General features: G+C 40.3%; 1 protein-coding gene across 3 annotated transcripts in view; it reads right to left on the bottom strand.

The window, feature by feature from the left end:
• Nucleotides 1-9456, bottom strand: part of ppp4r1 (protein phosphatase 4, regulatory subunit 1) — an 83711-nt gene extending 74255 nt beyond the window's left edge. Inside the window, exons 1-2 of one of the 3 annotated variants that reach the window (XM_072569850.1) lie at nucleotides 9392-9456; nucleotides 9025-9069 (exon numbers count right to left, since the gene is read on the bottom strand). In XM_072569850.1, coding sequence (XP_072425951.1) covers nucleotides 9025-9069; nucleotides 9392-9398 — 52 coding nt within the window. In that variant the 5' untranslated portion in view covers nucleotides 9399-9456. The remainder of the gene's footprint in view (nucleotides 1-9024; nucleotides 9070-9391) is intronic. The other 2 variants (XM_072569851.1, XM_072569852.1) reach the window with 2 other exon arrangements.
• Between the last annotated feature and the right edge of the window lie 3999 nt (nucleotides 9457-13455).

Below are 13455 nucleotides of genomic sequence, written 5' to 3'. Positions count from 1 at the left end.
TTTTGTAAACCTCTATAAGGTCACCCCTCAGCCTCCGACACTCCAGGGAAAACAGCCCCAGCCTGTTCAGCCTCTCCCTGTAGCTCAGATCTTCCAACCCTGGCAACATCCTTGTATATATTTTCTGAACCCTTTCAAGTATCACAACATCTTTCCAATAGGAAGGAGACCAGAACTGCACGCGATATCCCAACAGTGACCGGACCAATGTCCTGTACAGCCACAACATGACCTCCCAACTCCTATACTCAATACTCTTACCAATAAAAGAAAGCGTACCAAATGCTGCCTTCACTATCCTATCTACCTGCGACTCCACTTTCAAGGAGCTATGAACCTGCACTCCAAGGTCTCTTCGTTCAGCAACACTCCCTAGGACCTTACCATTAAGTGTATAAGTCCTGTTAAGATTTGCTTTCCCAAAATGCAGTACCTCGCATTTATCTGAATTAAACACCATCTGCCACTTCTCAGCCCACTGGCCCATCTGGTCAAGATCCTGCTGTAATCTGAGGTATCCCTCTTCACTGTCCACTACACCTCCAATTTTGGTGTCATCTGCAAACTTACTAACTGTACCTCTTATGCTCGCATCCAAATCATTTATGTAAATGACAAAAAGTAGAGGGCCCAGCACCGATCCTTGTGGCACTCCACTGGTCACAGGCCTCCAGTCTGAAAAACAACCCTCCACCACCACCCTCTGTCTTCTACCTTTGAGCCAGTTCTGTATCCAAATGGCTAGTTCTCCCTGTATTCCGTGAGATCTAACCTTGCTAATCAGTCTCCCATGGGGAACCTTGTCAAACGCCTTACTGAAGTATATATAGATCACATCTACTGCACTGCCCTCAATCTTTTTTGTTACTTCATCAAAAAACTCAATCAAGTTTGTGAGACATGATTTCCCACGCACAAAGCCATGTTGACTATCCCGATTCAGTCCTTGCTTTTCCAAATATATGTATATGTTGAGTCCATTTGAGTTTCTGATCAATTCAGAATTCAGGGGCGGAACAGGGAAGGCAGATGAACTCAGGGCATGGTTAGGAACATGGGACTGGGATATCATAGCAATTACAGAAACATGGCTCAGGGATGAGCAGGACTGGCAGCTGAATGTTCCAGGATACAAATGCTACAGGAAGGATAGAAAGGGAGGCAAAAGACTACCCTGAATCAGTCCTTGCCTTTCCAAATACATGTACATCCTGTCCCTCAGGATTCCCTCCAACAACTTGCCCACCACCGAGGTCATTCATCAGTTCATCATAATTAATCACTTTGCTCTGTTGTGACACTCCCAAAATTACCAATATAAAAATGCAAAGTTGAGATGTTATCAAAACTTGCACTGACTTAGTGCCTTCAACTTCTGGAAATCAACTACCTGCAAACTGCTTCACAAAGAGCATGATCTGATACATTCAACACTAAGCAAAGGAACCACAGATTTTCAATTTTCTCACTTATTTACCTGAATATTCTTTGTTCAATTCTTTTTCCCACTTACAGAAAATATCACTGGCAAGGACTAGTCCTAATTTCATTTGAGAAACTGAAACGAGCCACGTTCTTGACAACCAAGTGGATTGTACAGCCACTTCACTGAGTAGTGAAGAGCCAAACTTATGCAGACCAGGCAAGGATGACAGATATCCTTTTTCCCAAAAGGAATTAATAAAGCAAATTGTAAAAAAAAAACAATCATGTAACAGACACATGGTCACCATGACAATACTAGTTTCTTGCTCCAGCTCCATCAAAATGATAGACAAAAATGTGAACTTAACTCCAGATCATTGGTTTTGGTTTCTGAACTATTATGCTATTGTTCTTCGTATATATTTATTCTCACAATGTTCTTGCCCTGTATGAATATATGCAATTGTCTTCTGGTCTTTTCTCTTCCAAACATTTCAGCCATACAACCTCATTTTCTACCATATCTTTATGTTTTACTACACACTGACAATATGTTCACACAAGGTCACCCTATATTCCATTATTTCTCAAATGCTTGGCCCAGTAGTTAAAAACATGTTTTTAACCCCATGTTAAATACTTTTATCAAATCAATATTTGATTTCTTTTTAAAATTAAAAAACAGACCAAATATTATTCATTCGCTTCTTGGCAGATACTGCTGCTTTCAAAGACTCAACTGAATGCATTGAATCTAGGCTGTGTCACCTCAAAATTCAATTTTAAATCAAAAACCTTCCACAATGATCACAGAAAGCTACTTAGTAAAATCAAACTTTATCATTTTTCTTTGCAGCTTTAACTCAAATAATGTACTTTCAAACCTCTCAATTCTGAGGTGTTCAGACATCATAAATTATGCTTTAAAATGGCAAATGCTGGTGTACAGTTCAATTAGTATTTGACATCCTGTGGCTTGACATTCAATTGATAAAATTCATAAAAGTCTGAACAAGTATTAGCATGCTGTTTAAATGTGGCAGAGAGGGGGTGGTTATCAAAACTTAGCCTGATCCTGCATTCACTCACATACTTGTAAAATAAATTCTTGCATGGTAGACTGGATTGGCAAACAGCAGTAAGTCAGCAATCCTAATCTGGAGGCATTATGGCTAACTGCAGCCCCAGCTGAGATGATCAAAACTCAGCCTATTTCAAAGGCTAAATATGAGACCTTCCTCCAAATTCACAGTTAATTCATGATGATGAAACTCGGGCCTTTGTGTGATTTTAAGTAACTCATTACTTTTAACATGTTACTCAACATTCTTCCTTTGTTTATTTTGGTTAGATCTACACAATGCTGCACCTACCCTTCCAATAGAACACTGGTGTCAACTGAAGTATGAAGCATGCAAAAACAAAGCTGACAGTCACTGAAACTTAGCACAGACAGCAGACTTTTAAAATTTTGCAACTAAGCCATCCAGCCAATCTAAATACTTTCCTAAAATCACCATGTCATAACATGCTGAGAAGTACACAAAATGGAAGAGTTAAACTTTTGAACCATTTCGAAAGAAAATGCAACTTTTACCGAATTACTAATTAGATGAGAGACTGCTTTCAAACATAGTTACCTGGGATAATTTAAAATCATACAGCACAGAAAGAGATCAACCAGGAGTAGCTTGCTGACACCTCTTCCTTGAAGCAACGACCCAGCGAGACTCTCCCTTATTTTTGCTACGTTAATATAAATATTTGCCCCTATCCAAGTGCCTTTTAATTAATCTGCTACCACAACGCTTTCAGACAGCACAATCATTATACGTAATACTAAAAGTAATATTACTTCAAGTCTCCTCTTTTCTCTGGTGCTTGACCTCCTACTAGAGAAAATGATGTATCCACATCTACTGCATCAAGTTTTCATTTGGATCAATCTTTACCTAATCTTCCAGGTTAAATCTTCAAAGCGTGCAACTTCAGTTTAGTAGAGTGCCTGATACCTGGAGGCATTCCAGAAAAGTGACTTCTGCAGTGCAAAGTCTAATTTCTTCCTCAATGTGGTGTCCAGGATTGGATGCAATACTCCATCTCGGTATTTAGTCGTGATTTGTAAAGATTTAACATCACTTTTTAGTTTCATAAAATAGAAACAGTGTACAAAAACTAAAACGACAGAGACCTTCTTTAAAAAAAGACTTCAACTTGTTCTGCCACCTTCACAAAGAATGTGGGAAGGAAGCAAAGTGGGGCAGTTTGTCACTTGAGCCTGTTCTAGAGGTCGATTAGATCATGGCTGATCTGCATGTTAATTCCATCCAATCACTTTGCCTTACAAGAATCTATCAACATCTGTTCTGAAATTTTCAACTGACCTCATCTTTTTTGATGGGACAGAATTCCCGAGTTCACTACTACATGGGCCAAGGCATGTTTTCCAACATTACCCTTGAACAGCATAAATTTTAAAATCATGCCCCATTTTCTTCTGTACTTCCACCCCAGTTTCTCATCATCTGATCCTTGAACTATCTGAAACACAATTAAATCAACATTAATCTTTGCATTCAAGTCAATACAAGCCTGATCTTTGTAACCTACCTTCATAATGTAGCCCTTTTAGGGCCAATATCATTTAAATAAATCTGTATGACATGGATTCAATAGAGGCAGCACACCTGATGTTTTGACATTAGCTTTCTGCAAGAATTCACCAAATCTCACCTGCACCTTACTCTGCTCGGCCACCAATTCTTTTCTCATCAAATAATTATCCAATGTTTTTTTGAAAACCATGCTTGAATCTACTTCCTCGACATTCACTCACCACTCAGAATATGCATTCACAATCGCATGCGGGGGCGGGGGGGGGGGGGGGGGGGGGGGGGGGGGAGGGAGGGTACTTCATGCTGTGGGTGTTTCCATTGTTAAAATCACCTTTAATTGGTGACCTCTGGTTTTTGGTCCATCCACAAATGGGACCAGTTTCTGTCTCAAACCCTCATGAGCTTTAACATGAAGGCCAAATTTTCTCAACATTCAACCCCTCCTAAAGTCTTAAACATGCAGAGTCAAGAAATGAATACAGTACTCTAGACTTCCATATAGCTGTAACATAACTTACCCCACATCATCATTACCCAGACAACGGAGCTAAAGGCCAAAATTCTATGGCCTAAGTTATTATCTTGATAACACCATTCCAGTACTTCAACCTGCCACTCCCTTATCGCATACAGTTCTTGCTATCTCATTATTTTGAAACAACTCTGATCTGACTTTCTCAGATCTAGATGATCTGTCCACTTACAATCTATGCCCCATGCAACTTTTGGACCCTAATAACACAATTTATGTGCTACGTTAATTGACACGGTCAGCAAATTTAAATATGCAGCTCTCAGCATCACTTGCTATTTGTAACTATAGGGAAATGAAGGCTTGGCAATCTCAAGCTGACTGCTCTTGCAACTCCTTCAAACTGCACCATTTATTTCCCATTGCCACGCCTAATTCTTTGTATCTGAATGCATGAATTTCACACCACTGATGTCTGCCATGTTTCTGTCAATTTCACCAGTTTATCATTCTGAACTCTGCTCTTGTATTCATATAGAAGCATGCTTTATAATCACCAAACCTGAAACATTAAGAATACTCATTTCCACATCATTACAAAAAATACTGAAGTAGCTCTGCTTGCAATGTGCTTTTCTATTTGAAATGCGAGCAACATTTTAAATGACCTCCTCTATATCATGCTCATATTCAATTTTAAACCAAGGATTGTGGAAGAACTTGCTGGGCTTTGAAAAGCAAGTTACTGAAACTGTGTGGTGCTCACACTACCACTTTGTTCATGCCATGACAGAAGCCATTTGTGGAAGACAAACCACAGGGTGTGCACATAGAACAAACTCTGGTCAGCAACAAGTACCTGATTGTTTTATGCAATTGTGACCAGCCACGAATGCCAAAGGAGATGACAACTCTGGTTCCTGAGAATTTGAACAATACAGAAAAAAGCCTTCAGAATTTGGAAGGACAGGTCATGTGTTCCATTTCTCTGCCATAAAATTATCTCAAGCTTGAAGGAAGTCAGTTTTTCTCCTGCCAATTACAGCAGGTTATTTGATTAAAGACAACAGCTAAGAGACTTATTAGGGGAGTGTCTTGTGCAAAGTGAAAGAGCCTGAAGTAGATTGAACAACATAAAACCTTGGCAAATCAAAAGGGTCATCTCAATGAACCCTGTGAATGGATGCTATTTAACTACAGCTCCCAGTTTACTGGGATTACGTTTTACTGTTTGTCTGCGTCTGTATACAGGTTTTTGAAGGTGGTTAAGCATTTGACTAGTAAAGCCATCTGTTAATACTTCATAGCTGTTTACTTATGATTAGAAATTTACAATAAACAGTAGTTCTTGTTAAATGCAGGAAGTCAATCAATGTTTTCTGTTAACTTGATTCCAACAAGTAAACTGACGAACATATGTACAATGATTAAATCATCAACTTTTGCAGCAACCCCATGAGTGGGGCTTGAGAAACGGGACACATTGCTAAGTGGATTAAGAAACATTTAATATTGTATTCATGCTCTCTGCCACAAGACTATTTCCTTTCTGGCTCCAAGTCAGCCGCAGCCTTCCCATGCCTTTCTTTTTCACTTGTTTGCGATCCCCCCTATCAGTATTAATCTTTGCCACATGTTGTTTTGTTCACAGTTCAGTTGCAATAGATTAATGTCTATTCGAGTCGAAAAGCCCAAAGTACTATAACAGGATCACTATATCCCAGTTTGCAAAGAAAGCCAAACTTTGCAATAGGTAATGCATCTTTTTCAATTGTCATTCATTCCTTGAAACCTAACCCCATTTCCATCCAGCTGTCTGCAAGATTGCATTGCTAATAAGTCCCAGCCAAAACTGAATATAAAAAGTCAACATAATTCAAAGATTCAAATGATTTTGGTCACATACCATATATAACAGAGTTACTAACTAAATCAACCTAAAATATTTAAAGTTGCTTTTCTCAGACCATTTTGTTTGGAGTAGTGATTTCCAGTGATACTGCAGCCGAGTTAGAAATGCTATTTAATGGTAAGGATCATTTCTTCTCTCCTCACAAATATTGAAAAATACAGTCTGCAATTTTATCATTCACTTAACTCAATTTGAACTGAGTATAAATAACTCTCATAGCAAGGATATTTGAATTGGTAACAGAAAACCAGAGAGTGTTGCTTCTTGTGATAAAAGACCTCCAATACTCCCAAGTCCAAGCTGCTCATGTCACTTTATGAAATTTATTTATTTCATCATTTGGTAGCCAGAAATCAACAGCACTGTACAATCGACATTTGAAAATGTCAAACATCTGTTGTCAGATTACAACCATAAACAAAACCAAAATGGATTCTTGTGGCACAGGGGTAATGCCCCTACCTCTGAGCCAGAAAGCCTGGGTTCAAGATCCACCAGTGCCAGAGGCTTATTGTAAGCGAACTGAACAGGCTGATTAAACTAATTACATGAAACCAAATACTTTTAACTCTGACTGCTATGTTACCCTCTTGAATAATCTGTCAAAATCTACAAATACTGAAATTCAAATGCATCTGTGAAAGTTTGCTTGTCCCTGATGTCGATGTAGGAGCTACTCCCAGAATGCATGGGGCACAGTTGCTACCACACTGGTGCAATTTAGGATGACAGATCCATTTCTGAAATGCATATGCACCATAAATCAGTATGATACCTCCTTGCCTTCCCTTAATTACCCTAAGGAGGTGAAGACTTCGCCAACATTATTGAATCTTAAGTTATTGCCAACTTCCAAAGTTAACAACTTGGAAAGCATGTAGCAAAAATTTCAATGTTTGCAAAAACAAAGAAAGAGAGATATACAAACAACTTTCCTACAGGCAGTCATCTATTTTGCTTTTTTCTCCTTTTGCCAAGTTTCTCAAATATGGATTAACAACTACCTTAGGATTCTGGCGATGCAACTTGAAGGTCTGGGGTGCAAAACAAGATGCAGATGAACTCAAATCTCTGGCCTTTCATGGTGAAGAAACTGTCAATTTACACTTAGCAGCTTTGCCAGCTTGGACGAAACCAGGAAATTCAATGCTTGTCCATATGGATTAAAGCCAATTAAAAGCTGCTTGTTCATTGTGCATGTCCGCCTTCAAAGCCTTGTATATATACTGCATTAGTCATTCCAAGCAGAGATCATAAATTTGAATAAATGTACATCTACTTGTGTATCGACAACACGTGCACTTAAAACATAACATGTATATACACATGTCACTGACTCAGGCATTGTGTCAACATATAAAAAGTCAAAAGGACATTCTAAATAGATGCCAGCTGCTCAAATATGTAATTTGAAAGGAATTCAGAACTGGCTTATGCATACACTGGTACAACATTTGACAATTTCCAACATTAACAATTCAACTTAAAATATTAAACATTCAATTTATTGTAAAATAATCCAAAAGTAGGCATTCAAAGCATTGTTTGCATTTTCAGCATTTCACAAACTGTATTGCTGCAACTGACAAAAATCTTAAAAGATAAATCAGAACAAAATGACAGTGGCTTTATCTATTTTTCTGTTAAAGGTTATTAAAATCCAAATCATGTAGACAGCAACATTCCCAGATTTTCATTATGTGCACAAGTTGTCGTCAGTAGCAGCAACACTGCCAAAACTGTCAGACTTGTTCTTTTCACCTAAAACAGACAGCATTTGTGTCTGATTGACATTGGAACTATGTTTTGAACATCAGATGAGGATAAATAGCAAGCTCAACTACAGTGCAAATAATCTGCCTACTGCCACTCGCCATCTAACAGTTACGTTATGAAAAATGGCCACCTGGATTAGGGACTGGGGGGGACGCCCTCATGCACCATTACCAACATAGAGCAAAAAAAATCAAGCGGACTGCCTTAATTTGCTAAGTACTTCTATATTTTCGCATGTACATAACAACAGTCAACTCCTGCGTACTGCTGAATAAAGCTAATAGAACGATAATACCAGTCAAACACTTTCAACTGGCGCTTCACAAATAAACTGACAGCACGCAATTCCAGGAAACGTGTTCCCGATCGGAGCACAAAAAAAGTCCCAGTTTCATCTTAATAAAACCTCAACTTTCCCTCGCCCCCACCCTACCCCGCCCCGCCTCAAAAAAGAAAATTCATTCTATACGTTTCCGTTTATTTAAAAGAGAAACTGTTCTATTGTCCTTCCAAATTCTCGTCTTCAGCGTTTCCGCTTCCAGAACAATGTCCAAGTCGGACTGTCCTCTTCTGTCAAACACTGGCAAGCGATTGGAGAAAGGGATTTTATCGCTGCTTCCCCACCACCAACCCAACTCACCCGGCCCCCTCAATCTGAGGCAGAGATGATTTTGTTTTTTTTGGGGGGGAAGATAAATCCGCTCCATAAAACCTAGATCCGACAGAAAGGGGGGGGGGAAAGCAGGACTGAGAGTCCCCAGGACCTTGACCACCGTCCACCCCCCTCCCCCTCCCCGCCCCGGGCCCACTCACACATCACTCACATCCGTCCAGATCCTCCTGCAGCTCCTCCTGCACCAACGACAAATCTGCAGCAATCGTTTTAGGGGGGAAAAAAAAACAAAGCGGGTGGAAAAAAAAGAGAGAGAGAAAAAAAAATAAACAATTAAAACTCTTCCAACAATCGGCAAAAAAAACCCCACACCAGCTCCAGAAAACGTCAGGGTTTAGAAATAAACCTTTCCTTCAACCCTCCGCCACACACAAAAAAAAACACAATTCAGGTTTTTCCACAACGTTTACAGATCGCCCTCTTCGAATAATCAAAACAGAAACTAAAACCAATTGGCTGAAGTACAGTTAAACAGAGAAATACATTAATTAATTAACTAAGAACCAACTCTGCCCTACCCGCCATCTTGCACCCTCCTGGTCCTACATTTAAAATGCTTCCCCCGGCCTATTTTACAGGAACGTGAGTCTCCACCGGAACTGACCGGGCAGCACCCGGAGCGCTGAAGGAAAAGGCCTCCGCCCCCTGGAGGCAATGCCGTGCACCACCAACCCTGAAAGTGTCTTGCTCCGATTTGGTTCCACCTCCTTGCTCAGAAATTTTAATTTGGCGGCTGACATTGCTCGTTGGGATCGTTTAGCTCAGTTGGCTGGTGTGCGCTGCAGAGTGATGCCGATAAGCATAGGTTCATCAATTCCTGCAACAGCTGAGTTTGCCATGAAGGATTTTCCTTAAACGTCCTTCTTGGCTGATGTATGGTGGCCCTCAGGTTAAACCAGCCACCAGTTCTTTCTCTCCAATGAGAGTGCAGCCCTATGGTCTTCTGCACAATAGTCTTAGGAAAGAAAGAAAAGGTGGAGGCACAGGTTTGTTTTGCAAGGCTGTTGCCTGAGGGTTTGAGCTGTAGGGAGAGGCCAAGTAGGGCTGGGGCTATTTTCCCTGGATAATCAGAGGCTGAGGGGTGACCTTACAGAGGTTTATGAAAGCATGAGGGACATGGGTAGGGTGAATAGCCAAGCTCTTTTGTACCAAAAGTCCAAAACTAGAGGGCATCAGGTTTAAGGTGAGAGGGGAAAGACTTAAAAGGGACCAAAGGGGCATCTTTTTTATGCAGAGAGTGGTGCATGTATGGAATGAACTGCCAGAGGAAGTAGTAGAGGCTGGTACAATTACAACATTCAAAAGGCACCCGGATAGGTACATAAATAGGAAGGATTTAGAGAAATATGGGCCGAATGCTTGCAAATGGGCCGAGATTAATTTAGGATATCTGGTCAGCATAGACAAGTTGGACTGAAGGGTCTGTTTCTGTACTGTACAATTCTATAATTCTATGTTAATTAATGATGCTATTACTGGAGGTTGGCAAGAGTTTGGCTAACATGGTACTACTACTGTAGAAAGGTGGTAAGGACAAGCCTGGGAACTATAGACCGGTGAGCCTGATGTCGGTGGTGGGCAAGTTGTTGGAGAGAATCCTGAGGGGCAGGATGTATTTGGAAAGGCAAGGACTGATTAGAGATAGTCAACATGGCTTTGTGCATGGGAAATCATGCCTCATGAACTTGATTGAGTTTTTTGAATAAGTAACAAAAGAACATTGATGAGGGCAGAGCAGTAGATGTGATCTATGTGGATTTCAGTAAGGCATTCGACAAGGTTCCCCTCGGCAGACTGGTTCGCAAGGTTAGATCTCACAGAATACAGGGAAAACTAGCCAGAACTGACTTGAAGGTAGAATACAGAGGGTTATGGTGGAAGGTTATTTTTCAGACTGGAGGCCGGTGACCAGTGTACTGCCATGCAGATTGGTGCTGGGTCCTCTACTTTTCGTCATTTATATAAATGATTTGGATGTGAGCATAAGGGGTACAGTTACTAAGTTTGCAGATGACACCAAAATTGGAGGTGTAGTGGACAGTGAAGAAAGTTACCTTAGATTACGATGGGATCTCAATCAGATGAGCCAATGGGCTGAGGAGTGGCAGATGGAGTTTAATTTAAATAAATGTGAGGTGCTGCATTTTGGGAAAGCAAATCTTAGCTGGACTTATACACTTAATGGTAAGGTCCTAGGGAGTGTTGCTGAACAAAGATACCTTGGAGTGCAGGTTCATAGCTCCTTGAAAGTGGAGTCACAGGTAGATCGGATTGTGAAGAAGGCGTTTGGTATGCTTTCCTTTATCAGTCAAGAGTACTGAGTACAGGAGTTGGTAAGTCATGTTGCGGCAGCACAGGACAATTGTTAGGCCACTTTTTGAATATTGCATGCGTTTCTGGTCTCTTTCCTATTGGAAAGATGTTGTGAAACGTGAAGGGGTTCAGAAAAGATTTACAAGGATGTTGCCAAGGTTGGAGGATTTGAACTATAGGGAGAGGTTGAATAGGCTGGGGCTATTTTCCCTGAAATGTCGGAAGCTGAACGGTGACTTGGTAGAGGTTTATAAAATCATGAGGGGCATGGATAGGATAAACAGACAAAGTCTTTTCCCTGGGGTGGGGGAGTCCAGAACTAGAGGGCATAGGTTTAGGGTGAGAGCGGAAAGATAGAAAAGAGACCTAAGGGGCAACATTTTCACGCAGAGAGTGGTGTGTGTATGGAATGAGCTGCCAGAGGAAGTGGTGGAGGCTGGTACAATTACAACATTCAAAAGGTATCTGAATAGGTAAATGAATAGGAAGGATTTGGAGGGATATGGGCCAGGTGTTGGTAAGTGGGATGTGATTAAGTTGGGATATCTGGTTAGCATGGACGAGCTGGACTGTCGGGTCTGTCTCCATGCTGTCCGTCTATATGACTCTAGCACAATAGACAGGGATGTCAATAGCTTGGGTTCAATTGCTGCACTGGCTGAGGCTACCATGAAGGTTCCCTTTCTCAACCTCTCCCCTCACCTTCGGTATGTTGTCCCTCAGGTTGAACCACCACTAATCCTCTCTCTCCAATTTTTATGGGTTGTTTTTGTTGTGAGCTTTTGTGAATTCCATTTTATTAATGATACCACTGTCAATCTCATAAAAGAGTGGAAAAGCCCTCCATTCTATTGCAGTGTTAGTGAACGAGATATTGTCTCACTCAAAACATGTATTTATTCTTACAAATTGCATCACACCCATGTGAGCTCACTTTTTGTCCTACGCCAAAAGAAGCTTTTGCTGCAAATTAGTGTTATAAGAATTAATTTATTTTGGAAACTGCTTCAGGTTAACTTTACTGCAAGCAAATTAATATCCTCAAAATCACTCCCCAACAACATTGTGATTGTATATGCACCAACTGGATTGTGGCAGTTCAAGAAGGCAGCTCACTACCGCTGTCAGAACAACTTAGGGTAATAAATGCAGGCTCAGCCAGCAATGCCAATGAATAAATAAATAAACAAAAAAAATGTCAGCAGCAAAATGAGTGTTGAAATCAATGGGAAGCAAGAAAAAACTCTCCACGAGCTGGATTCATATTGTTGAAAAAACTGCAGATGCTGGAAATCTGAAACAAAAACAAAAACCCTTCTGAAGCAGGGTCACTGGACCCGAAACACTAACTCTGCTTTCTCTGCGCAGGATCTGTGGAGAGACCTGTGGAGATTTTCCAGCAATTTCTGTTTGTATTGGACTGTCCAGGAGTTGTCTCTGGCCACTTCATCAAAGACCTTCCCTCCTTCATAAGATCAAAAGTGGGAATGAACACAGTGTTCATTTGCAGCTCCTTAAATATTGAAACAGTTTGTGCCTACAGTGCAAAAAGATGTAAGTTTGATGACATATGAATTTCAGACTCATAAATGGTGTGTGATATTTGGCTCATACAACCTCCTGATAATGAGTTAATGTAAATTCCCTTTTTACATTCAATTAAATTAGCACTACCCAAATGCCCTACCATCAATATGCTACATGGATATCAATATTATTGAAAAGTAGTTTTTGGCAATACAGAACTTATGTATTACTGATAAAAGATACATTTGCTCAAAGTATTTTGTCTTACAGTCATCAGAACAATTTGCACGAGGAATTCTGTATGAGAGGGCTAATTGGTTGGCAAGTAGATGGTGAGTGATAAATGTGTTGCCAAGGAGAATCCACCAGTTAGATGATTTCTGACAGTTCGTGATCAAATTTTGCTTAAATTTTAAAGCAGGCACATTGACTTTGATTGGTCAAGGCATTTTCCTGAGAAATGAACCAGAACCTACTTCATTGAACTGAAACAAGCCACAGTGTGTGTACATGTTCTTTCCATCTGTATATTTATATATGTAGCCTCCAGCACACTTAAAGTGTGTCATACCGTGAAGCTGACTAATAATCTTCAATTGATTGTCAGTTAAGTCTTCACGCATTCAGGATTATTTAGCAACATGTCCAATCATAGAATCACATCTAATATTGGATATCGTGTTTTGAACCTTACAATTACGGACTAGTTGGATATCTTGCTTGTTATAAACTGCCAAAGGGC

Source organism: Chiloscyllium punctatum, chromosome 5 (assembly GCF_047496795.1).
Source record: "Chiloscyllium punctatum isolate Juve2018m chromosome 5, sChiPun1.3, whole genome shotgun sequence".
In the NCBI taxonomy this organism is placed as follows: Eukaryota; Metazoa; Chordata; class Chondrichthyes; order Orectolobiformes; family Hemiscylliidae; genus Chiloscyllium; species Chiloscyllium punctatum.
The sequence above is the reverse complement of the archived record's forward strand: the minus strand, read 5'-3'. Positions and strand labels throughout refer to the sequence as shown.